The 26,242-nt window shown below is 41.0% G+C and overlaps 1 protein-coding gene across 1 annotated transcript in view; it reads left to right on the top strand.

Moving 5' to 3' along the window:
- Positions 1 to 26,242, top strand: part of LOC126199686 (protein dopey-1 homolog) — a 376,916-nt gene that overhangs the window by 262,275 nt on the left and 88,399 nt on the right. Inside the window, exons 25-28 of the mRNA XM_049936615.1 lie at positions 6,827 to 6,953; positions 13,199 to 13,361; positions 24,150 to 24,361; positions 24,446 to 24,598. Of these exons, the coding sequence (XP_049792572.1) occupies positions 6,827 to 6,953; positions 13,199 to 13,361; positions 24,150 to 24,361; positions 24,446 to 24,598 (655 nt within the window). The remainder of the gene's footprint in view (positions 1 to 6,826; positions 6,954 to 13,198; positions 13,362 to 24,149; positions 24,362 to 24,445; positions 24,599 to 26,242) is intronic.

Here is a 26,242-nt window from a genome sequence, read left to right as displayed (position 1 = left end):
ATATTACACGTTTGAATTCCACAGAGCGAAATACAGAGACGTGCGATGGAAGAATCCTGTGTGAAGAGACATGGCACTGTACTTCGCACACTTAGACGTGCGCTACAAAATGAAGATATTTTTGAAAAGTCGATTTTTTAAAATTTCGGCCTCCTACTTCAAACACTCGAGGGAGGGGGAGCGCCACTACCTAATGTTGCCCCGGTTTGGAAATATCATAGATCCGGGCCTGATGCACAGTGCAGCCTTGAGTTGTAGTGGGTAGGTGGTAGTCTCCACGTGACCCGTGTTTACGTTCAGTGATTTTGCTGTTTCCTCTTTGTTTATTGCTCTCACGTCAAATGAAAACAAATCAGATTTCTGTGGCCAGGAGCTATCAAGTGAATTAAAATACATTCACATAATTATTGAAGGCTAAAATGTGTTATTAGTTTCAGATTGTATTTTGTTTCCACTTTTCTGACAGTCAAGCGTTAATCACCTTGCAGAACAATGAAGTTATTTTTGTCGATTTGTTAAAGAAATTTGACTTTTATTAATCTTTTCTGCTGAGGCAGTCAATTTATTTGAAATGAAGTGTTTAATTCCACACAATTGGCTAGTTTCAACTGCTCGCTGCATTTCAAGTTCACATTTTCATCTTTAGCACATATGGTTATTATGCCATAATAAAGAACCAAACATGAGATATTATGGTACTGGTACTCCAAGAAAATTTACATCTGAATCTGGACATACAAATGTGCATTTAAGCCAAATTATGCATTTTAGTATGCTTCACAAAATTCCCGTGCTCTTGGAATATCCTCTAATGTCTTGTTTTGACATAATGTAAGATCTTCTAATGTTTTACACGTACGAACGTACGGGCTTCTTGCGTCATCCTAGCTGTGCAAGCGCGGTGATGCCTGTCATCTGACGCAACTGCTGAAACGAAGGTATTTCTAACAGGTCATGGGAAAATATTCCAAATGGTTGTTTGAAAAGCATTACTTTCAAGTAAAGTAAATTTCGTTCTACACAAGATGAACTCTGTGCGCGAATGTCCGATTAGTTTCTTAAATCACATAGCGTTTCACTCTCATTCAAAAATCAAATCTTTGAGAACAACCATTCAGAATATTTTCGAGCCCAGAATATCAGACATTTATGTCGTTAAAAATTTTACTGGCACATTTGTGTGATGTATCTTAAAGTGTAACACGTGCAAAAAAGAGCAACATTATGTGCGAAAGCTTAGCTTCTCTTGTAACTTATTAGAGACCAATATTATACGTAAAAGCTTTTCTTTTGTTGTAGCAATACTATATATATTAATTTAAACCATTACCTTTTCCTATTTGTGTGTTTGGGCTACTTAACAGTGATTTTGCTATTGGCGGACTACATTACATGTCCTATGCTCTGAATATCCGCTGTCATCGGCTGGTGAGATCGCTTGACATGTGGTATGACTGGCTTACAAAAGCGCATCGTAATCTCGATTTCAATCCTTCGGAAAGTAACATGCGGTGTTTGATGGAATTCTAATTTATACTTTCGTAAATCGAAAATATGCAGTGTACATGGTGCTGCACATCAGATATCTTTCCAAAACATGTTTTTTTCTCTGAGTTTCGTTTTCTAAAGTGCTGGGAAATTCTACGGCTTTGTATAAAACCACAACCATTAAAAGGATTGATAAGTTTTACAGTCCTGAGGAAAAGTATACTGTTACTTAACACGGAAAAAGGGTATTTTGACCTGGGAGAAAGTGTATTTTTAACCGGTAAATCCAGGAAAAATCCCGGAATTTTTTTTCCTCGTCCATGTATACACCCTGTACCAGCTACGCTAGTTTGAAGGCTTGCCAGCTGCTAAGTAGTGCAGCTGCGGCTGCTGTTATTGCTGTTGCCACTGCTAGTACTGCCGTAAGACACACCCACCATGCCGGTATACTGATATCTGTGGCTTCCCTTTAAAGCTGGACACCAGCAGCTTTGCAGTCAGTTATTTCACTTCGCTACAGGGTTGATCTAACTGCACATTGTTGGCTTCATTCTGAATTTGCTGCACCTTAGTTTTCAATCTTGGTGTGCTCGCTTGAGTTGTTAATCTCTTCTGCCATCTGTGTTGTTTGCATGTCTCTCATTTTGCCCACCTGTTACTCTCTGGTGGCTTACAGTAAATGCTCTCGGCTAGTTAGGCTACCTCTGCTGGTTCTTGAGTCATTCCAGGTTATGTCTGATTCTGGTTACTATAGTTGATGGTATGGTAAAAAGGTTAGTGGTTTTCCATGGACACCAAACTCATGCAGCTCATGGAATAGCAACAGCAATTCCAACAACAATTTCAACTTTTGTTCGCTCACTTACAGATTCGGGGTTCCCAGCACATCCCGGCTGTCGTCACTTCCCGGGTGAAGTGCCGTCCACCTGCATTTCCACCATTTAACTACACAAAGGATGATTGTGACACGTATTTGCTGTGGCTGAAACAGCACTTAGTTGCTTTTCAGTTTGGATGGTGCCCTCCAACAGTTGCTCTTCTTTTCTTGGGCTTCCTCGGAGACGTATTTCTTGCTAAAGAAGTTGGCTCCGTGTTCAAACCCGGTTGCACTCATGTTTGAGGAAATGTGTTCATTACTCTCCAATTATTATTCAGTATGATTCGATGTGGTTATATCAGACCACCTGTTCCATCAATACCATAAGCACCATGGTCAGTCGCACCACTCATGGGTGATGGATTTGGAAGAGTTGAGTTGATGTTGCAATTTCACTTGTACAAACCCAGCTTGCAAAACTTCATACCCAGATTCTCTGGTCCGAGATGTGATCCAATTGGGTCCCAGTCTGGAATTTCACACTGCAGCCCTCAAACTGGACTCACTTCCTTAGACGATATTTTGAAAATTGCACACTCTACTGAGATCCCAAAGGCAGCAAACTAATGCCTCATGGCTTGAACCCAGGTAACAGTGATCCAGTGATTGTCTTGGGGGCAGAATTCTCACAAGTCTCTTTCCTGCTGGCAGCATCATGATTCATCAATTTTGCAGGTCTTCATGGCCTTTGCGGAGGAGGTTTTAACACCCCATCAATTTAAGTAGTGGTGTCTCATGCCATGTCCTGATTGCTTCACAGCACATCTGCGTGTGGGCTGTCCAGATCACTGGGCACACTGTATTCACTTTGGAAAAGATGGACATCTCCACATTACTGTCTGTCATTAACTATAGGGATAGTCAGATGTGACAGTCAGCCCCCACCTCCCTCCCCCACCCCCTTTTGACAAGCACACATACATCATGGGATGGGGTATGAATTTCGGGTAGTTGTTTCTCAGGGCATTCCTTCCACAACTGCTTTGTTTATCAACCTCATGACTGCAAACAAGACTGTTCACTTCCTGGTGGACACAGGAGCTACTGTTTCTTTAATTAACCTCTAAATGTATGCTCACTTTGGCTCCCCTGACTTAGCCCCACCTGTTCGTATGTTGGTTGCCTATGGTGACAGTTCAATTCCTCTCCAGGGTAAATTCAGTCAGCACTACTTACAAACCGGTCATATGGCTTTTAACTCTCTTTGTCTTTGATGGTCACTCAGTGAGCAACAGTTGATGCCTGTTTACTGTTTGGATTTCCAATCAGTGATGAGGTTCAAGTCATCTTTGATTGACTCCACAAGCTGGGTAATTTAACTTGTCAAAATTAGTGCTTGGGCCACACCCCTGGTAATGATCAAGAAACCCAACGGCTCTCTCCGGCTGTGTGGCAATTTTAAATCGACAGTCAATCCCCACGCACAAATGGATTCTTACCAAATCCTGCATCCAGAGGATCTCTGCATAAAGCTTATTGGAGGTGAATATTCTTCTGAGATAGACCTTGTTGTTGCATATTTACAAATCCACTTGGATGAGGAATCACAGTGCACTATAGTTGTCAACATCACCTTCGCCTTATACAAATATAGGTGCTTGCCCTTTGGGATCTCTTCGGTTCTGACGATTTTCTGGAGGTATCTGGAACAGTTAACTTTGTCCATTCCTACTTCTACTATCTATCTTGATGACTTAGTTGCCACTAGCACTATACATGAGGACCACCTGCGCAACCTCCGCACCCCCTGTACTATGTTACATTATGCAGGGCACAAGTCCCACTTACACAGATGTCAGTTTTTTCAGAAGCAAGTGGAATACTTTGACCACTTGTTCAAAAAAGACAGGATCCACTCCACTAACTGCAACATTTCTGACATTACCTCTCTACTTTGCCCCCAAACTTACAGGAGCTGCAGAATTTTTTTGGGAAAGGTGAATTATCATTTCCTTCCACAAGAGGCTCACATTGTGCATCTCCTCAGCAAGCTGTGAAAAAAGGGCATTCAGTACAGGTGGACAGCTGCCTGTGAGCATGCTTTCACACATCTGGAGTGTCGTTACGAACCTCCATGTTTACTTATTTGGAACCAAGTTCACGGAGCGGCTACTCAGTGTGTCATCATCCCACCTAATGTGTCCCCCGAGGTTCTGCAACTTTTGCGTGTGTTGCAGATGGACACCCTTGCAAGGTGAGAAGTGTACTGGCCGCGGAGTAACAGAGGTATGAAGACCTTTGTGCTCAGACATTCCACTTGTTCCCAGCACCAGCCTGCTCCATCTCAGTCTCTTGCCCCCTGGTCCACCCCCCTTCACCTCAGGGACAGCATTCATCTGGACTTAGCTGATTCCTGTGTGGCTCATTGTTGTGGACACTTATTATAACTACTTATATGTCCTCATTCTAACCACCCATATGTTGTCAGCATGGTGCCCACCACCACCGATGCCACTCTCAATTCTCTTGTCCAAATTCTAGACAGAGGATTCGCTGCACCACCGTGTCTGACAGTAGACCCCAATTCGTGGCAGCTTTTGAACAGTTCTACATCTCCAATGGCATCAAGGATAGTACCAGTCCTGCCATGACCATAGCTCAGCAGAGCTCCTCCGTGGGCAGGAGCCACATTTTGCCCTCAAACCCCTGGGCCCACATGCCACAGGTCCTTGGATCCACAACTGCAGGTGCTTCCTGCTGTGCTCAATTACGTGAGCACACCCATATGGGGTGAAAATCTTCATAGATGGTGGTCATGGTGGTTGCCATCCACGGGGGGTGCCGTACAATGGTGGACACTCTGATAAGTTTAGAGCATCAGCATGCTAACCAGCTCCATCCAAGCCTACCAGCTTTACCACCGCTGCTGACACAGGTCAGTCCTGGAACACCCACCTATACTGCTCTCACACCCACACTTTACAACTTCCATTCTTGGGCCTTCGCCTCCACCCTCTGAGCCATCATCATCCACACCATCGTTAACCATGCCGCTGCGCCCTTGCATGTAACCAGGCACCCCAGCTTTTCCTTTCTGCCTGTGGGCTTCTATGCCAGGCCTCAACTTGAGTCACCTGTTGGCCTCCACCAGCTTTGTGCAGGTCACATCTGGCCCTATGTGCCCATTTCAAGGGAAGGAATTTGGTATCTCAGCCCAGCGAGTTTGAAGGACTTCTGGACAGTGTGGAAATTGATGACAACTGCTAGGCAACATGGTTGCATCTGTGGGTGCTGTGTTTGCCACTGTGAGTGCAGCTGCAGCACACACACACACACACACACACACACACACCAGGCCAGCCTATTTGCACCCAGGGCTTCCCTTTAAAGCTGGCAGCACAGCAGCTCCACAATCAGTTGTGCGTCTCTGTGCCACAGTACTGGTCTCACTACTCATTGTTGTCTTGGCTCTGAATTCGCTATGCCTTAACTTTCAATCTTTGTTCACTCACTGGACTTGTTATTATGTTGTACTGTCTCCATTGTCTGTCTTCCTCTTGTGTTGTCCACCTGTTACTGTATCCTGCCACTATTCCTAAGGAGAAATATTTTCCTACCTTCTTAAAATTTCTCGTAACACCTGTATTCATTGGTGCTGTCACGTAAACCCTCATCTTTGTTAACTGATCTGCAAAGTTTGGATCTATTTGTTGCTAAGTAGTCTATTGCCTTCATGATTCAGTTTTTTGTCTGAAGTAATTTTTACATCTGTAATCCTGCCTAACCTCCATCCATGCTGTTGCTCAGCCACACAGCTCCACACATTTTCCTCATTACCTCCACTCACCGAGTTGGAGCTCCCTTACAAAGATAGTGGTCTGAAATTTCAGCCAGTACTTTGCTGTTTTACATGCTTTTCTGTTGCCAAATCTCCTATTTTCACTGCATATTACATGATAAGACTCAGTAATATGAAAAGTGTCTTGAGGAAGAGGGGGATGTGCTGAATGAATATAATGTAAATTTATCCTACTTAAGATGGGAAGTAGGTATCAGATGCAGGTGCATTCAAAAGGAGGTCTAAAATGATTTGATTGTGAAACAAGAATATCGTTTGGAATTGATATGTGTGTGCTGTGAAATGGTGCTTTATATCACCAGTATTATTAACTTCTTAATGAAATTTGTTTTCTTTTATATTGTCATTGTAAGTTTTGTGGGCAGTTATTAACTTGGTAAAATGAGTTGGCCGTGTAACCATATGCTTTATAAATATTTGTCAGTGTATAAATAATGTCTCTTTTTTAATTTGTTTTGCATAACCATCTTCTACATGGTCTGGTATTGCCTCACCTTCAGCTTGAAAGATTTACCCTAAATACCTGGTGAAAAATTCAGAGAATTGTGAAATCAGATTCAGATTCTTGGTAAAACTTTTGTTATGTTCAAGCTTCAGTATTGGGTTAATAAGTGTTCCATACATGTCATACAGTTATTATATTTTTTTATCTTTGTGCACAGCTTATAGAGTCATGTGCTCAGATAGCAGGAGCTTGTCTGGAGCAAACAACTTGGCTACGTCGCAACATGGCTGTCAAAGAAGAGGAGCTGGAAAGTATGCCTGATGGAAAGGAAAAGGATTCCTCTGGTAAGTTAGTTTTTATCAGTACTGTTATCCATAGTACTTTTGGTACTTCCATGCTTGAGTGGGGATCTTTCTTGTTCCACCATGAAAATGTTGTTTTATGGAATTTCATTTCTGAAACCTTTGTGGCTGTCTTCATTGTTTTCGGATACATTGTATGTGTATTAGGATGCAGAAGGCATGGATTTGTAACGGACTTCAAACATAGTCAGTAATTGTGGAAAGGCTGTCATTATTTCCTTTAATTTTCAGTATATAAAACGCATGCGGCAACATTATGACTGCACAGTTAAAAAAAAATCTTGTTGCCTGTTATTTCGGAAACTACAATTCCAGGGTGTATACTTTCTGGAACAACCGGGAAAAAACCGGGAATTTTTTGTCCGGGAGAAAATCGGGAAAAACACAGGAATTTTAAAGAATTCTGGGAATTTTTCATTGTTTAAGTTTTCAGTTAAATTTTAGTCGTTTTGACTGGTAAGTGCTGATAATCTAATAAAGAATTCCACTTTAGCCCATCATGGCAGTATAATACTGCAGCAATAAAACATAAACGAGGAAAAAAAAATAAAACTTAAATTGCGAAGAGATGCGTCATTTACAGCAACAAAACACAGCTCACACACAAGCACCTGCCAGCAGCAAAATGTGTCGACGGCTTTAGGATGAATACTGCAATAATTCACAACAACAAACTACTTCCGATGGGCATGACGTCATAATGGTTTGCTGTTTCCTCTTGGTTTACAGCTTTCGAAAACAAAACAGATTCCTGTGGCTGGGAGCTATAAAGTGAATTAAAATATTAACATAATTATGGAACTAAAATATGTTATTAGTCTCAATTTTCTGATTTTATTTTATTTCCAGGTTTTTGGCAGTCACGTATTGATTGCCTTGCAGAACAATGAAGTTATTTTTGTCGATTTGCTAAAACAAATTGTCTTTAACTAACCTTTTCCACAGAGGTTGTCAATTTATTTGAAACACTATTGGCTGGTCTCAACTGTTTGCGGAATTTCAAGTGCACATTGTTATCTTTTGCGAGGTATGGCATTATGCCATAGAACTAAACACGAGATAATATAGTACTGGTACTACAAGAAAATAAGCATTCCGAAAACCAGACTGAAAAGTTTAATATCAGCTTGGGACATACTTCTTTGTGAATTTGGACGTACAAACCAAATTATGGATTTTAGTATGGTTTACGAAATCCCGATGCTCTTGGATTATCCTCTGATGTCCTGTTTTGTTTATGACGTAATGTAAGATCTATTAATGTCATTACGTATGAACATATGGGCTACCTACGTCATCATGGCTTTGCAGGCACGGTAAGAAGTTTTCTGGCACACTCTGACAACTGCTGAAACGAAATCTTAACAGGACACCAGAAAATATTGCAATTGGTCATTTGAAAAGCATTACTTTCAAAGTACATTTAATTTTATGCAATATGATTATGTTCGTGTGTGAACGTGCTTTGAATTTCTTAAATCACAGAGAGTTTGATTTTAATTTAAAGATTAACACTTTGAGGGCCATCCATTTACAAGAATTTTGAGTCCAGAAGACCAGACATTTACGTCATTACTTAAAATTTTACTGACACATTTGTGTGATATATCGAAGTGTAACACCTTCATTATATGTGAAACCTTAGCTTTTCTTGTAGCTATTCTATGTACATGTACCATTAACTTTTCCTTGTGTGTTCGTGCTGCTTAACAGTGATGTTGCTACAAGCTGATTACATCATGTGTCCTATGCTCTGAATCACTACTTTTACATGTGACACATCGTCTAAAAGACAAAAACTGAGTTTCAGAAACAGTTTTTTTGCTGTTGTGTTGACATGTTAAAGTCAGAAGCAGATTTGCTACCCCACTTAACTACGGTGCCTGGAAAACAGCTGATGTAGTACATGATTTAGTCAGCACAATCGCTATTTCTCTTCAGTTAGACGAGGTGTAAACAGCTTCAGTCTAATATTTCTGTTTATCCTTAACTGTACAAAAAGTCTCTCCGCCCATATTAGCTGAATTTTTTAAAAACGAGACAAAGCCTGACAGCCCAAGCACGCTTCAATACCGACTGCATTTACATGGTAGCGAAAATCGATTGCGGAACTGGAAAACAGACAAACAGAAGCGGATTTCCAGAATCGAATTTGAAGTGATTAAATGACTACCCAGGAGTGGTATTGGGAGATAGATTTACGAAATCAGGTTTTGGGAGCCCCATGTAAACGTGATGAATATTTGCTATCATCGGCTGGTGAGATCACGTGACACGAGATGTGATTGGCTTACAAAACCACATGGTAATCTCGATTTCAGTGCTTCGGAAACTAACGTTCCGTGTTTGGTGGAAATCGACCATGTACAGGTTGTACATAAAGTCCGGGAACACTTTTAATTATTTATTGCACAAGAACTAAGTACTAACCCCCCCAAAACATCTGATGTGCGAACCATGAGTGACCTGGCAGATGTCAATATGGTAATCGAATTCTTGCCATACCCGTCCCTGCTTGCCATCGTAGACTGTGGCAGTCACTTCCCGTATTCTCGCCTGGAGCTCTGCTACATCACATGGTAGAGGCAGTACATACACCAGATCTGTCATGTTTCCCCACAGAAAAAAGTCACATGGAGTGAGATCTGGTGATCAGGGTGGCCGTTTCATGAAACAGCTGTCCCCTTCTGTACCACAGCTGATCCATCGATGAGGCAGCTCCGTGTTCAGGTACCCACGAACTTACGAAACTACGCTGTGGTGGTATACATGAAAACAAACTTTCAGTATTTCTCTTCAAAATGACATGTGTGATATCTGTACAAAGCTTGGTTCTTGGGCAATAAATAATTGAAAGTATTCCTGGACTTTATGTACACACTGTACTTTTGTAATATGAAAATATGCAGCATACATGTTGCTGCAAATCCAAGATCTTTCCAAAATGCATTTTTTTGTGTAGTTTGTTTCCTAAAGTGGCAGGAGGCTCTATGCTGGTGTATAAAAGCTTAACCCTTTAACTGCCCTGGACGTGTTAACGCGCGCCTTTGTACCTGCCCTGTGTGCTCTGAATGTGTTTACACGCGCCACCAGTCTTTCTACCTGGTAGCCTGAACGTGTGTACGCGTAGACACATTCAGAGTACCAGGTCAGGTAGGACGACTTGTGGCACGCGTAAACACATTCGGAGCACACAAGGACAGGTACAGAATCACGCGCGTTAAATCTTCCAGAGCAGTTAAAGGGTTAAAGGATTGATAAGTTTTGTGATCCCGAGGGAAAGTATACTGTCACTTGACACAGAAAAAGTGTATTTTTACCCAGGAGAAAGTTTATCTTTTTACCGGGAAAAACCCAGGAATTTTTTTTCCTTGTCCACCTATACACCCTGAAATCCTAACTGTTCCCTCCATGCACATTTATGAAATTATAATTTTCCTGCACAGCAGGCAAATAATACTTGAGGGGAATCATTTTGCTACCCACCTGCCAATTGAAATCATATGCACGGACTCCACAGTATATAGGGATGACAATATATAACAAGTTAATGGACAAAAGTACGTTTAATATGAAACCAGAGGTTCTAAAAACAAGGTTACATTTGATTCTTTGGGGGAAATGCTATTATTCAATATTAGAATTCATAGAGGATGAAATGATAATTAGAGCAAGGGGTAATTAAGTGTTGGGTTTTATTGTATGTATATATAACAAAATTATATTATTATTATTGTTATTATTATGCTGTTTGTTAACATCAGCTGTTCTAAGTTTATGGTGAAATTTTACAAAAAATTTGATACGTCTCCTGTGCCTGAATCAAATGATTTGGATTATGTACACTATGTGATTAAAAGTATCCGGACACCCCCAAAAAACATACGTTTTTCATATTAGGTGCATTATGCTGCCACCTACTGCCAGGCACTCCATATCGGCGACCTCAGTAACCATTAGACTTCATGAGAGAGCAGAATGGGGTGCACTGCGGAACTCACGGACTTCGAATGTGTTCAGGTTATTGGGTGTCACTTGTGTCATACATTGGTATGTGAGATTTCAACACTACCTAAACATCCCCAGATCCACTGTTTCCAGTGTGATAGTGAAGTGGCAGCGTGAAGGGTCATGTATAGCACGAAAGCGTACAGGCCGACCTCGTCTTTTGACTGATAGAAACTGCCGACAGTTGAAGAGAGTTGTAATGTGTAATAGGCAGACATCTATCCAGACCATCACACAGGAATTACAGTTAGGCAGGAGGTGAGAAAACTTGGATTTCATGGTCGAGCAACTGATCATAAGCCACGCATCTTGCCGGTAAATGCCAAACTATGCCTCGCTTGGTATAAGGAGTGTAAACATTGGATGATTGAACAGTGGAAAAACATTATGTGGAGTGACGAATCATGGTACACACTGTGGTGAGCCGATGGCCAGGTGTGGGTATGGCGAATTTCCGGTGAACATCATCTGCCAGGATGTGTAATGCCGAGAATAAAATTAAGAGGCGGTGATGTTATGGTGTGGTCGTGTTTTTCATGGAGGGGGCCTTCATCCCTTGTTGTGTGTGGTACTATCACAGCACAGGCCTACATTGATGTTTTAAGTACCGTCTTACTTCCCATTGTTGAAGACAATTCTGGGACGGCAATTAGATCATTCAACGCGATCGAGCTCCTGTTCACAATGCACGGCCTGTGGCAGAGTGGTTACCATGCAATAACATCCCTGTAATGGACTGGCCTTCGCAGTGTCCTGACCTGAATCCTATAGAACACCTTTGGGATGTTTTGGAACGCTGACTTCACCATCCGACATTGATACCTCTCCTCAGTGCAGCACTCCATGAAGAATGGGCTGCCATTCCCCATGAAACATTCCAGCACCTGAATGAGCACCTGCAAGAGTGGAAGCTGTCATTAAGGCTAAGGGTGGGCCAACACCACATTGAATTCCAGCATTATCGATGGAGGGCACTATGAACTTTGTAAGTCATTTTCAGCCAGCTGTCCAGATACTTTTGATCACATAGTGTACATTGTGAGAGTATATACCACAAAATCCACAATTCACAATCATTCCATATAGAGAACATGTTTGCAGATTACTGTCTGTATGTGGTGATTCATTATATTGATCAATAACCTTTCTTGTAAGCCAAGAAATTACTTTTTAATACAAATGACTTCCCAGTGTATTATTACTTAATATATATGTAGTTATACTGCTGGGTAGACTGCATAGCCATACTTACACTAACTTTAAGTCACTTTATTTTAAATGTTCACCTTGTGTGAACACTCACAAAGAGTCAACACAAAAGTATTAGAGTTATTCTGATAGCCAAGCAGAGTGAACAAGAACAGAGTTGCATTCTCCAGGAACATGAATCATATATGATATTATCTTGACACCAGTAGTATAAGTGTGCAACATTATCTGTTGTTGCAAGTTCGATGTGTCAGCTCCATCATCCACAAAATACAATTTTACTTTTGTGATTCATGTATGTTGTGTTTGTCAGTGACTCTGTCGCCTGGAGCCCTGCTACGTACTTTCTGCCATTTCCACAGGTGTATGTTACTAGAACCAGAAGCGCATGAGTAAGATCCATGTAAGCTAAATTGTAATAATGTTGATGCAGCTAAGACTGAAATAGATATCATCTGCTTCTGCATGACTTAATGTCCCAGGTACTAATAAGATTTGCAGTACTGAGCTAACAGCTAATTCATCTCTCCCTGAAAATTTCTGTTTACTGAACTTGTCTTTCCTTCATTAGGAGCTCCAATGTATGGGAAGATAAACATTTTTATTGCAGGTAATAATCTTTGTGGGTAGTAGTATTTGTTGCTGAAGCTGCATTCTTAAGTTTGAGTTGGGGAGGGGAAGGTGCTTGATCTGAGTGACACAGGCTAAGCATCCATTGATACAGTACAAACCTGTCTGTAGAAACCTATTTTAAAATACAGTGGAAAATTACCTTCATTAAAGCCTGTAATGATAGTAATTCACCTCAGGTCTCAACAAATGTTTAATACTCATTATTCATAATTCTCAAACTCAAATAATGGTTGCTTTTTAATATTGTAACAAATTTTAATGATGTCACAGCATCAGTTACTGGACTCTGCAAGTATTATGCTGCATTATGATGTAATATAGGTGATTCAGAATTTGAAACGTACATTCTCTGACCTATTCCTACTTTATATTTACAGTATCAACATCAGCAGCACAGTACAGTATTCAGGCACAGGCTGTGCTTGCAGAATTATTGGCTCCTCTTCTTGATGTCAGCTATGGCAGCCAAGAAAAAGAGAGAGTGGTTACGCTTCTTACAACTGTTATGTATAACATAACACCGTATCTCAAAAACCACTCGTGAGTACAGCTGTTCATTTTTGTTCTACTTAACATTTCGTATAGATTGTGTTTTTATTATGGATGTGCTGCAGAAGGATTCAAGTAAATAGTTGGCTCTTACTAGCTTCTTTTGATACTTTTAATTGTTTGGAAAAATATTTACAAAGTTAATAAAGTCTCATGTTGCTCTCTGTGCCAGTTCAGTGTGAAATGCCATGAAATTCTTGCTCTTGCATAGTTTTCAGATCTAAAATGTTTAGTTGTCCTGTCTCTCCATGAACCTTCTAAGAGATCTCAAGTTGTATCTGTTTTATCACTCTTTTGACACAACCACAGAAGGAGATTTTACGTGTTACAAGCCTCAACTGTATATAGTGTGCTGAGTGAAACACTGTGAGAGGAGAATGAAGAGAACACTGATAATGATTAGTGTCAAGAACACCCGCATTTATTGGTGAATACTCGACTTTACAAATTGGCTTAGGCACCAGATCCTGAAGTTCAACTACTATTCCAGAAGCCAAGGCTGGATAGTAAACAGTTCTTGTCCCTCTAGAATGTTCACGAAGACAGGCTGGCATGTACTCAATAGAAGCAGATGATGCAGTGCGAAGTACACAAGTAGAAAGATGTCTTCTCATTATTGAGCTGACTTGGAACTGCCCTCTCTGCTACAGTGCTGGCGCGTATCACTTCTCTGGCTACGTCACCACTGCGACTTCTTGGTGCACAGCAATTGCTGGACTATATGCTGTCCCCAGAGTGGGTTGTCGACCTGTCAATGCCTGGTGGTGTGTGCTGCGCTTACAACACCGCACTTGTTTCCCCCAAATCCCCTGGCCATGGTCGCATATGGTTGCGGTGCAAACCAACAGTGAGATGGAGGTTTGGATGTAGGGGTGGCAGATAGGATGGGAACAGAACTGAAGTCGGCGATAGGCTGCCGTCCGTGCCCAAGCACCTGCCCTGAGCCCTCATGAGAACACCTCGTGAATTGCAGGGAGGACACCTGCCTACATCCAGGGCATAGTCTTGAACGCTGCAGGACCCCTCTTGAAGAGGAAGAAGGCAGGGCGAAGATGGACGCCCTCAGTGACATGGACTGTTGTGATGGCATTAGGGATGAGGGTGCATCCATCTCTATGGGTAGCGCCTCATGCTGAGATGCCATCTGGTCCGCAGTGAACTGCTGTGACTCTGGTTCCTGGCTGCATGCTGAGTCTGGAAAATGAAATACAATGGTAGGATCACAGAGTCTCACAATGTCTTTTGAGCAGTAGCCCTGTAAAGGAAGAAACAACAACATGTTGCACCCAAGGACGCATGTAACAATCCCCTGTTGCCATCGCTGTCCGGGCTTGAAGGTCTTGAGTACTGCGTCCTGGATCTGAAAATGAGAATCTTTATATTGACGGGTACTCCTCGTTAGTGGGTGCAGCATATGAAGCAGGTGCAATGCCGGTGGCCATGGAGGAGTTTAACTGGGGAAGATCCATCTCAAGGTATTGCACGGTAGGTGGGCAGGAACAATTGCCTGGCCTGCTCCCTGATTGAGTTCTACAGAATGTACTCGACTGCGCCTTGAATGTTCGAATGAAATGTTCAGCTTCGCCATTTGATTGCAGGTGAAATGGCACTGTTGTCACATGTTCAATTCTGTTGGCTGTCATGAGCTGTAGTCCATTATCAGACACTATAGTCCAATTCACGAACAATGGCGGTTTGTGCATGTCAACTCATGGACAGGGATGGCATTGTTGACAATTCAGAGCGATAGTAGCGGTACACATGTGCATGTGCTTTCCGCTTCAAGAAAGTGTATATCCTGCAAATTCTTTCTTTTGCTTACTTTTGCAGAATTTGTCACACACCATGACTATCAGCAATGACAACTCACATCAAATGGAATCAAAATTCACTAAGCAACTCACTGTTATCATGTTTAATGCTCGCATTAGCTACGCCATTCGCAGTGGAGCACTCAGAACATACCAAATACTTGTTGGCTGTCAGAGCATACGTGACATAAGAGCCCCGAACAAGTTTAAACTTGACATCCATCGTTCATGACTCCATGTATAATACTTCTGGCAAGCCCCAAGCCCTCAGTGCAAAAAATTGAAGTAAGTGTAATGGTTTTACTGACCTGCATTGTAGAGTTCATCAGAACCATAAAGGGAAAACAATTGAAGGCATCCACTACAATAAGCCATCATGTGTTCCAGAAAGGTCGAACAAAATCAATGTGGATGCATTTCCATGGACTGCTGGGGCATGACCAGTTAGAAAAGCATTGAGAGGGAGCCGCCTGTTGCTCCGTGCAAGTGACATAGCGTGATGTCCTGTCTTCAATCTGGGTATCCATCCCTGGGCAAAAACAGTGGCATTGACCAAGCTGCTTTGTCCTCATAATACCCCAATGTCCCTGATGCAATAAACTTGAAACTTCCTGCTGAAGCATGCAAGGGGTGATTACTCAGGCCTGGTCATTCTCAGTGTGTATCAGCAAAACACCATGTTGTACTGACAAGGCTTGACGGATAGCGAAGTATCAACAAACTTCTGGCCAAACAATGTCTTTCACTCTCTGTGGCCACCCTGCACGCTTGTAATTCAGCACAATGCTTAAATCGGCATCCACAGCTGTCTCCTGTGCTATGCATTGAAGGTTCGTGGGAAAATTGTTAACCGTGAAAGTGTCCAGAGCACTTATCTGACAACATAATGCTTTGGAGGAGTCAAACTGATCAACCTTGTCCAGTGATAACCTTGACAAAACATTGGCATTGGAATATTGAGCCCTAGGTTGGTGTGATTTAACAGCAGTACAGCCCATTGTTGCAAATTCTGTGCCATTTGTGGCGGAACAAGCTTCCTTAGGTAGAAGAGTGAAGTGAGTGGCTTTTTATCTGTGACCAAGTAGAACTTCCTTCCTTAGAGGTAATGATGAAACTTGGTTACACCACAAATGATGTCCAATGCTTCATTTTTCAATTTTACTGTAATTTGCCTGAGTTTTAGTCAGTTGGAGGCAAATGCTGTTGAACAATCCAGTGATCCAACACAACGCCTAGGCCAATAGAAGAAGCGTCAACTGCTAAAACCACTGATTTCGTTAGATAAAAATGTATGAGGCACATGTTACGAAATAGTGCCTGTTTCAGTTGATCAAAAGCCATCTGGCGTGCCTTGATCCATGCAAACGGAACATCCTTACACCGTAACTTGTGAAGCGGAGCTGCAATTTGAAAGGTGTGAGGAATGAATTTCAAGTAGTACTTCAGCTTGTCTAACACTGCGTGCTGTTCATTTAGTTTTTTGGGAGCTGGAAAAATCTTTGATGGCTCGCAAATGAATCTGAGTGGGGTGAATACCCTGCACATTAATGGCGTGTCCCAGATATTTCATTTCCATCTGGAAAAAAGAGCACCTGCCAATAACAGTAATTGAAAAAGGCACTCTAAACTATCTAAATCTTTCTTTGCAGAATTTCCAGATATGACACTTGTCATCCTGGTGATTTGAGCAAAAAGGCACCTTGCCAGTCACTTGGTATAAAAAGTGTTGAAGGATCGCCAGTGCTGAGGCACCACCAAAGGGCAGACATTGAAATTAAAATAAGCTGAGATGAGTGGTAATAACCAAAAATTTCTTTGAGTAGTCATCCACAGGCAATTGGAGATAAGCATAGCCAAGTCTATCTTGGAAAAATAACGACACTCGCCTAGTCTGTCCACTAGTTCCTCTGAGCGAGGGCCAAATGGTAAGTGTCTTATCACGGTCTGAGAGTTCACAGTCGACTTAAAATCAGCACACAGTCAAAGACGACATCCATAGGGTTTGTGAAGGATGACTAATGGGGAAGACTACTGACTTGCACTGAGTTGCTAGATGACCTCATCAACTTGCCATTGTTGTAATCATTCAGTGACATGTTCCGTAAATGGCAATGGGCAACTTGTCTAGCTCGACAAAACTTCGGTTCTGCATTGTCTTTGAATGACACGTGACAGTTGCTAAAAAGTTCAATAAATTTCTCACACACAGCTTGAAGCTTTCCTGTACACACGTGTTGAAATTTCAAACACTGACTTTTGGATTGACAATGCGAAAATGTCAAAAAAATTCTGTAAAGATTTGGCAAAAAGCACTGTGAATACAACTGTCTTCGTTACAACTTGAAAAGTAGCTGGTGTACTGAAAGTTCCTAAAACTGTAATTTCCTGTCCGTTACCAGCTGACAGCACATGTGTAACTGGACTCAGTACTGGTGATCCTAATTGTTCATAAGTAGGTTTGTTCAGCAGGTAAATGAAGCACCATTGTCCAGTTGAAATTTGCCATCTTTCATAGTAACAAACACCTTGCCCCGACTATGTTCCACATCTAAGAGATAACTATCACTTCCTGCCTGTGTCCGTGAGCCACTACAGTGCGTGACAGATAAAGTCGGCAAAGATTTAGTAGTGGACTTGTGTTTGCATTGGCGTGACTTGTTTGGCACATGAAACCCACCTGACTAGTGTTCACTAAGTTTTGTACTTGGGTGATCTTTTACGACATTTACTACAGCCACAGGGTCGCACTGTTTCGTGGGTGACTGCCATGACATCATTAATGATTTGAACTGGTTTAGTAGCATGTTGCTTGGGAATTTGCTGTCCATGCAGCTTTTCCATGCACACTGACTGAAAATAACCTTTTGTGTTGCAAAAGTAACAAATAGTGTTGTGACTTTGGCACTGAGCACACTTACGGCGACTAAAGTACTTTGGGCAAGACTTTGCTATGTTTTTTCTGTTTACTGGCGTGGCTTGGCATCATTTGTCTCTGTATGTGATGTCACATGCTGTGTCACACGGGCCGGGCAGGCATGGGACAGTTTACGTTCTACAGCACTACTAACACTGTCAATATGCAGTTCATTAATATTTGACATTTGCATCTTCCACTTAGCTAAATCATAGTGTCCTGAGCCTCAATTAATTATAACACTGTATCTAAAGAATGGTCAGGTTGTTTCGAAATAGCCGGCCGGAGTGGCCGAGAGGTTCTAGGCGCTTCAGTCTGGAACTGCGGACAGCTACGGTTGCAGGTTCGAATCCTGCCTCAGGCATGGATGTGTGTGATGTCCTTAGGTTAGTTAGGTTTAAGTAGTTCTAAGTTCTAGGGACTGATGACTTCTGCTTTTAAGTCCCATAGTGCTCAGAGCCATTTTTTTGTTTCAAAATGGCAACACAAATTCTATTGTCACAAATATTTTGATCCACTGTTTATGAGCTTGACCTGCTGAAGACAGAAAAACTTGAGCCTTGCAACTGCCACAAGTGTTTGTTCATCAGAGTAAGTGGTCAACTTGTTAACTTAAATCTCAAACTCTAACTGTTCTGGTTGTTTGTCAGGAAAAAAAAATGCCTTGCTCTTCGTACCTAGTAGTTGGTATACATCCATATGATTCATCAACTGAGTTACGTATTCTGATCAGTCCTCGCGCACCTTTTTATAAATTGCGGAATAGTGGAAGGGCTGAGGGGGGTTGCGGCTGAGGCTGCTTGTAGATTCTGCTGTTTTTGTGTTAGCTGTGTCATGGCTTGCAGCAACCACTGGATTTTATCACCCTGTAACTGAATAATATGCATTAGACAATTGTCTTGTGATGCAGAAGCCATGCCTGTAAGGAACTCAGATTAGATGCCACATACAAAATAATACACTCGTCTCAGTATTAGTGTCCATCCTGAGTTGAAAGTCTGCACACTAATGTAGTAGACAAAAGAAATAGCAAGAAATAAATAACAAGTAACAAGGGCGGGCGATTGAGTAAAAACAAAAATTATTCCTGTAACTTGCGCAGATACTATCCCATCCTTGTTACCAGCTGTTGTAATGCACTTTTGATGCAACCATAGAGAGGATTTTACTCATAGCCACCCTCAACTATTTATAGTGCGCTGAGGAAAGTACTGCGAGAGGAGAACAAAGAGAACACTGAAAGACTGATAATGATTAGTGACAAGAACACATACATTTATTGACAAATTCTCAACTTTGTACAAATCAGCTCAGGCAGCAGATCCTAAAGTTCAACTGCTATACCAGAAGCTAAAGCTTGATAGTAAATAGTTCTTGTTCCACTAGAATGTTCACTGAAGAAGGTCTGGAGTGGACTAGCTAGGAGCAGATAATGCGGTATGAAGTACACAAATAGAAAACGGTCTTCTTGCTAGTGGAGCTGACTTGGAACTGCCCACTCTGCTGTGGTGCCAGCGCATATTGCTTCTCTGGTGATGCCACCACTATGATTACATGGTGCAGCAATCACTGGGCTATACGCTGTCTCTGGAGTGGGCTGTCGACCTATCAATGCTTGTGATGCTGCTTGGTGGTGCGTGCTGTGCTTATGGCACCACATATCGTATCTTATATAAACCACCAAAGAAATACGATTAATCGTGCTTGGTGATTTTAATGTAAATTTTCAAACAATGGAAACTAAGGTTGGAATATCAACAATATCAGAAAAGAAAGATGGCACATCGAGTTGGAGACAGGCACAGTGAAAAGACTGTTTCGCGCATTCCAGTCCAAGCTGCTGGAGACGGTGGTCAAGCGTGCATGACGTGTGCTTGCTTGTTTTTGTGTGTGTGTGTGTGTGTGTGTGTGTGTGTGTGTGTGTATGTGTGTTTCTTTTCTGTAGAAGGCTTTGGGTGATAGCAAAATGTATATCAGTCTTTTCGTCGTGCCAGTCTGCAACTCAATGCATCATCTTTGTGGTGCGTACCAACCTATACTTTTCCTAATATTGGTTATGTAAATTTTCTTACATGTGATAATGATAGAAGAGATTTTGCGAATGTAATGAGCTAAGGACAGTGGTTGACTTTCCCACAAGAATGACAAACAACTGTAGATAATAACAGAATTGGTAGCATATGTCTAAGACAAATGTTAAATGGTCTTTCTGATCATATGGGCAGCAGTTGCAAGCGTGCAATGTAAGTACTGCTAAGAAGAGTAGTTTTATCAATAGATCCTTTTAGATCAGTCAACACTGAACATCTGCAATCTTTCAGCAGGCATTTGTAGCAGTTGGAATGGGACACAGTATAGCAGGCTAAAAATGTCAATGATAAGTTTAAACTATTCCTGTCCTGATTGAATTCATTAACCTTTTCGATGTAGTGTTTCCTACTATAATGTCAAAGACTACCAACCTGAATGATTAGAGCAGACAGTGACTAAATAAGAGAATCAAAAGATACAAGAAAACAAAAAGAATGACTTGTACTGCACTCAAAAATTCAAATAAATATCAGGCTAAGGAGCCTTACAAAACTGCAGCATCACCAGTTGGAATAATTTGTGATAAAAAATTTTCGACTGCATAGATCAGAAAATTCGTCTTTGGAAGACTTAAATGTTAAAGTAGGAATGTGGCTTAAGTAACACAAAGGTGACAAAAAGCAGAAGATAGTGTTGAACAGTTCTTCAGTGGTACCTGTCTGCTCTAACTGGGGCACAGTGAAATGTGAAATACTACAGGGCTCAGTGCTTGGCCACATAGTATTCTTAATTATTATTAATAACATGGTGTATGAGCCAAAAGAACACTTCAACTATTCACAGACAGCACAACCATTATGACTGACAAAGTACGTAACTGCAGTCGAGGAACACTACTATCGTTATATTCAAAGAAGCTCTAAATTGATTCACTTAAGATGGTCTATCTCTTAATGTTAACACAGACTCAATTCGTTCAGTTTCATGAAATGCTTTTTTTTCTTTTCTTCTTAAAAAAAGAAGATTTTGAAATAAAATGTAGTGACAAAGAAATATTAAGGGTTGAGTCTTCCAAATTCCTGGTGTTACATAATAATAGCAGCCAAAACTGGTTAGTTCACTTCCTCAACCTAGCAATGCCATGCCAGTACTTTTACTTTTTTTATATTTACGTAGTTTTTCAACAAGGATTGTACAATTTATGAAATAAATAATTCGTATCATGATCATGATAAAAGGAGGAAACATGATCTTCACAAAGATGCAAAAAGAATCTCAGTGGAGTACGGAAGCGAGTACATTATTCAAGCATAAAGGTATACAAAAAAGTCCAGTTCATGTCAAATCTGTCATTGAGGATCTGACAAACAGAAAAAAAAAACAGAAAAAATGTTGTGTGTTGAACAGCTTTTTCTAGTCTTTACCGAAATTTTTGGCAACATTTAATACTTTGCAAACTGGGTTTAATTTTAAGCATCAATATGAAATTAAATATGTATGAGGGAAATACAAAAAGTAAGTTACATGTTATTATGGCAGGCCAAGTAACTTGTATTGAATGCTGTATTACACTTCAAATTGACGCAGATACATGACACTATTTTTCAATATAGTCACGAAGTCTCTATAAACAACGGTCAGAATTGCTCTACCAGTCATTCAGTTCCTGAATTATATAAATCTGCTCTTTAGTCATGAAACCATTGGGAACCATTGTGTGAACATCTTCATTGTCAGAAAATCTGCTGTTGTTGCGAATCAGTTCCTCTATTGCTTGGACATTATTGTCTGTGATCAATGTCCATGGCCTTCCTTGCTGATCAGTGTTACCCATGTCTGTGTGGACTTGGCCAAATTGTTGGCATCATTTCATTACTGCTCGAAAGTCCAATTGATGTTACAAAACTAACATGCTACAGCTAAAGTAAAAGTCTGTAGACTAGTAGAACATTATACATACTAACTTCTCAAAAAACAATTTCGCAAGTGTTTGTGAGCTTTGATTCAATGGTTGCAAGGGATGAAAGTATAGCCTTATGGGAAGGGGAGGGGAGGAGAAGCAATCTGTTAAAAAGTGCACATTTGTGAAATCAAACTCCTGTTACTCTTAACAGGCGATACCACATTACTACTACGCTCTGTGGATTGTAACATGGTTGTTATCTGCCTCTGGCGTGATGTCCACAAAATGGTCAAGACATTGCTGCTCAAGCCTGGCCCACTCTCTGATGGTAGCTCTTCTCAGGTCATCCAGTGTTTGAGGAGCATTGCTATGATAACACACCACAAATTTGACCTGGTGCCAAGGATGCTCAGCACAGCCTTCAAATTGCCCTTGATAGCAATTTGAGGTATCCAACACATGTCCATGATACTGGCCCAAAGCAAGACTGGTCTGCTTCCTAACTAAACTTGAGACACTGCGTACCTGAGACATATATTGGAACCTGACCATCTTAACACTCTTCTATGATGGTCATCTGGTGTCAGACAGATGTTGTTGTAGTTGTCAGTGAAGAGAACACAATGCTACTGAGCCAGGTTCGATTCCAGGTGTTTCCTAGCTCATCTTCTTTGTGCACTACAGTGCTGGGAGATTTGTACTACTGATGGCAGTGGACCTCTTAGAGGTCAAATCAATTGCGTGGAGATGCTTGTGCACTATCTGGGTCAACAATGCCCTCTCAGTTGCCTTCTGAAAGGCAGTGTGCAGTTCTGTTGCATTTTCCTCGGGGCCATAATTTTTAGGCAGTGGTCATCAGCTGGTGTTGTTGACTGCAGGCAGATACTATTCAGTAGTATTTTGCATCTCACAATATCAGTTGAATTTTTGAGTGGCATGGCTGTGATATATGCCACTTTGGTGGACAACGTCCCATACTGATGACTTTCCTTCTCCAAAGTGACAACACACTCATATTTAAGCTGGTAATGACTTTTTGAAGCACATAGACAGACAGAGCAGTGCATACAAGCTTCTCTGTCCCATTCATGATTGGGAAAGCAGTGAAATCTGCTGAACTACCCTTAGAATGCAAGTTTCCTTTTACATCAGTTACACATGGGGTTGCATGTAGAAATTTTCTGTAATCAAGAAAGTATCTCAGGATTTGATGTTTCTGTGTGTCCCACAGAAAGTGTTGTCAGTTGACAATAATACTTTTTTATTTCTCTTGTCACAAGAACAGTCCTTATTTATTAAGTGTATTATGTAGACACTGAATTTATACTAACAATATACATGTCTTAAAATCATGTATAATTTTAATTTAGAAATATAAAGATGTGTGGGCAGTGTCAAGGATCTGTTAAATTTATGTGAAGGATGTGTTAAATCTATGTCCATTCATTTTTAATCGTGTAGTCTTTCGTAATGTGCAGCATATTTATAAAATCAATAGTGACTTTCTTTGTTGGCTTTCATCCAGTGAAATGAAGAAAGTTAACCGGTCTACTTGTAGTTGTGGCATTAAACAGTAGATAGGACCTTTGCAGTTTGAATAAAGTTATTTGGCTTAATCACTTATTCATTCACTTTTGTTAGGTCACCTGCTATTAATTTTTTAGGTCACCTGATTTTAATTTTGAAATAGGGCCTTGGATGTTGTAGTGATGTAAAGAAATACGTGATGATAATGCATTATCAATGTTTTGTCTATTATTGCCAGTAAGTCCTTGTCAACTGTATGTAGAACATTGCAGGTTTAAAGCTGAGAATTTTATTGAAACTTTTGTAACTAATTATGCCTTAATTCGTAAGCTGTTTAAACTTACGAAGTGTATTGCATTGATTGTTAAACTGTTGACTCTCTTTTCTCAGAGTGAGGTATCCCTCATGCAAGTGCCTATTCTGAATGTTATTAAAAGAAGTAAACAAACCTCATACCATTACTTAATATGCATTGCACGTATGCAGATTTAGAGCAACAGTTGTATAATATTTTTGGCTGGAGCTTTATACTTGTGAAACTGTTTTAACAAATTAGTGTCCTAAAACATTAAATCTGTGCTTATGATGTTCAGGCGCCGGAATGTTCCGAGTTTCTTCACATGCTCTCAACTTCTGGCAAGTCTGAGTGGTTATCAGTATACTCGGAAGGCATGGCGAAAGGATGTGTTTGAGTTGCTTCTAGACCCCAACCTATTTCAGATGGAAGCTAAATGCCTTCCCTTCTGGAGAACTGTTGTGGACAACCTTATGACTCATGATACTACAACTTTCCGTGACCTCATGGGTAAAAATTTAGAACTTTTATGTTGCGTTCACTACCTAGTTTCAGATTACTTATGAATTACATCATGTGTTCTTTCTTTTTTAGGGAGAGTATCGCTGGCCCAGAGTGGATCTTTGAGCATATTTTCCAGCCGTGAGCAAGAGTATGAGCAAAGAGCTCAGCTCCTGAAACGTCTTGCATTTGTGATTCTCTGTAGTGAAACAGATCAGTACCACAAGTATATGCCTGAAATTCAAGGTACAAATATGCATTACAGTTTGGAAATTATTGTTAAAAATTCATATAAACTTGAAATATGAAACACAAAGTTGATATCCTAAAACATGTTACAGTAAGGAGCATTGTCTTAGTGGTCAACATTGGTATTGCATGTACACTAACTTGTATGCATTTTTCAACACATTTACAAACAGAATGAATTACATTTAATATTTTATTTTACTGCTTTTCCTCGACTTTTTAGTTTATCAAAGGTCAGTCTGCAAGTTTTGATCCCTCTGCATATTAGTTCTATTGAGGGAAAGCATTATCAGCACATCACAGTTTGAAAGGGGCCTCATTGTGGATCTCCATTTGGCCAGCTAGTCAAATCATGTAATATCCAAATTTATGGGGCATTTGGATGTCAGGGTTCCAGCTGACCACCACAAGGGAGGATCACTGCATTGCGCACCAAGCACATCGAACCACTTCATATCTGAGCCTGCCCTTCGAGAAAAAGTAATGGACTCCCTGCAACACTTTCATTCCACACCATTGGTTGTTGGAGACTAGTAGCATATGGACTGGAGAATTACCATTTCATCCATAGGCTGATGTTAGCACCGTAACACAAACGGCTGCATGTGAAGTGGTGCTATGACTGGGAAGCATGGACTTCTGATGAATGGCTTCACATTGTGTTCAGCAATGAATTGCAGTTCTGCATTATGCCAGATGGCTGTTGTCGGTCAATATGGTAACAACCTTGAGAGAGGTCCCGGTATTCCATTATTTTGAGAGGCACAGCAGTATTACTCGTGGCATCATGGTATGGGGGGTCATTGGATATAACATCAGATCATGGCTGGTAGTGATTGAGGGAACTCTGACGGCACAATGTTACATCACAAACATCAGCATCCTTACGTGTTACCTCTCAGGCTACAGTATTATGGTCCCATTTTTCAACATGACAGTGCTCCTGCACACATGGCACATGCCTCTGTGAACCATCTGCATTATGTTGGGGTACCCCTGTCACCAGCAAGACCCCCACATCTGTCCCCAACAGAACATGTTGGGCCAAGACCATTGCTACATGTTTTGCAGTCCAAGGTGAGAATGGAAAAATGACTCCCTTATTTTCTACTACCATCAGTCTCCCTGATGCCCCCTCCCCCCATTCCACCAACACAACATCCAGTGGCCTTCAGTTTTTGGGGTAGGTAGAGACAAAGCTTTTACCTTTGTCAGAGTAAGTAAAGACTTGTTAAGTAATTGTGGCATATGCTTTTGAAAACAATTATGTGTTTAAATTTTTCCTGTTTCTCATTTTCTGGCTCATTTGCTCAATATTTTTTGTATTTGATTTGAAATAAATTTTTCCACACTTTGCTGCTCCTGAAATTTTGCTGCCCTAGGCTTAATGGTAGATGGTAGAAATGGCCCTGTGTAGGACCAGCTTAGTCATTAACTTCATCCCAGTGCCAGATCCAGAATATCAAGTACCAGTGGCAACAGATGTGAGCCAGCTTGCCTCAGGTGAGGATACAATGGTTCCCCTCCCAACTGAACCAGTACATGCATCCAGGCCAGAGGGGGTGTAACATCATATTGATAAATCGGCTCATACTAACGAGTTCTTTTTACTTGTGACTCAGTTTTGAAATCACTTCCATA

The sequence above is a fragment of the Schistocerca nitens genome, chromosome 1, assembly GCF_023898315.1.
Source record: "Schistocerca nitens isolate TAMUIC-IGC-003100 chromosome 1, iqSchNite1.1, whole genome shotgun sequence".
Lineage (NCBI taxonomy): Eukaryota > Metazoa > Arthropoda > Insecta > Orthoptera > Acrididae > Schistocerca > Schistocerca nitens.
The sequence above is the reverse complement of the archived record's forward strand: the minus strand, read 5'-3'. Positions and strand labels throughout refer to the sequence as shown.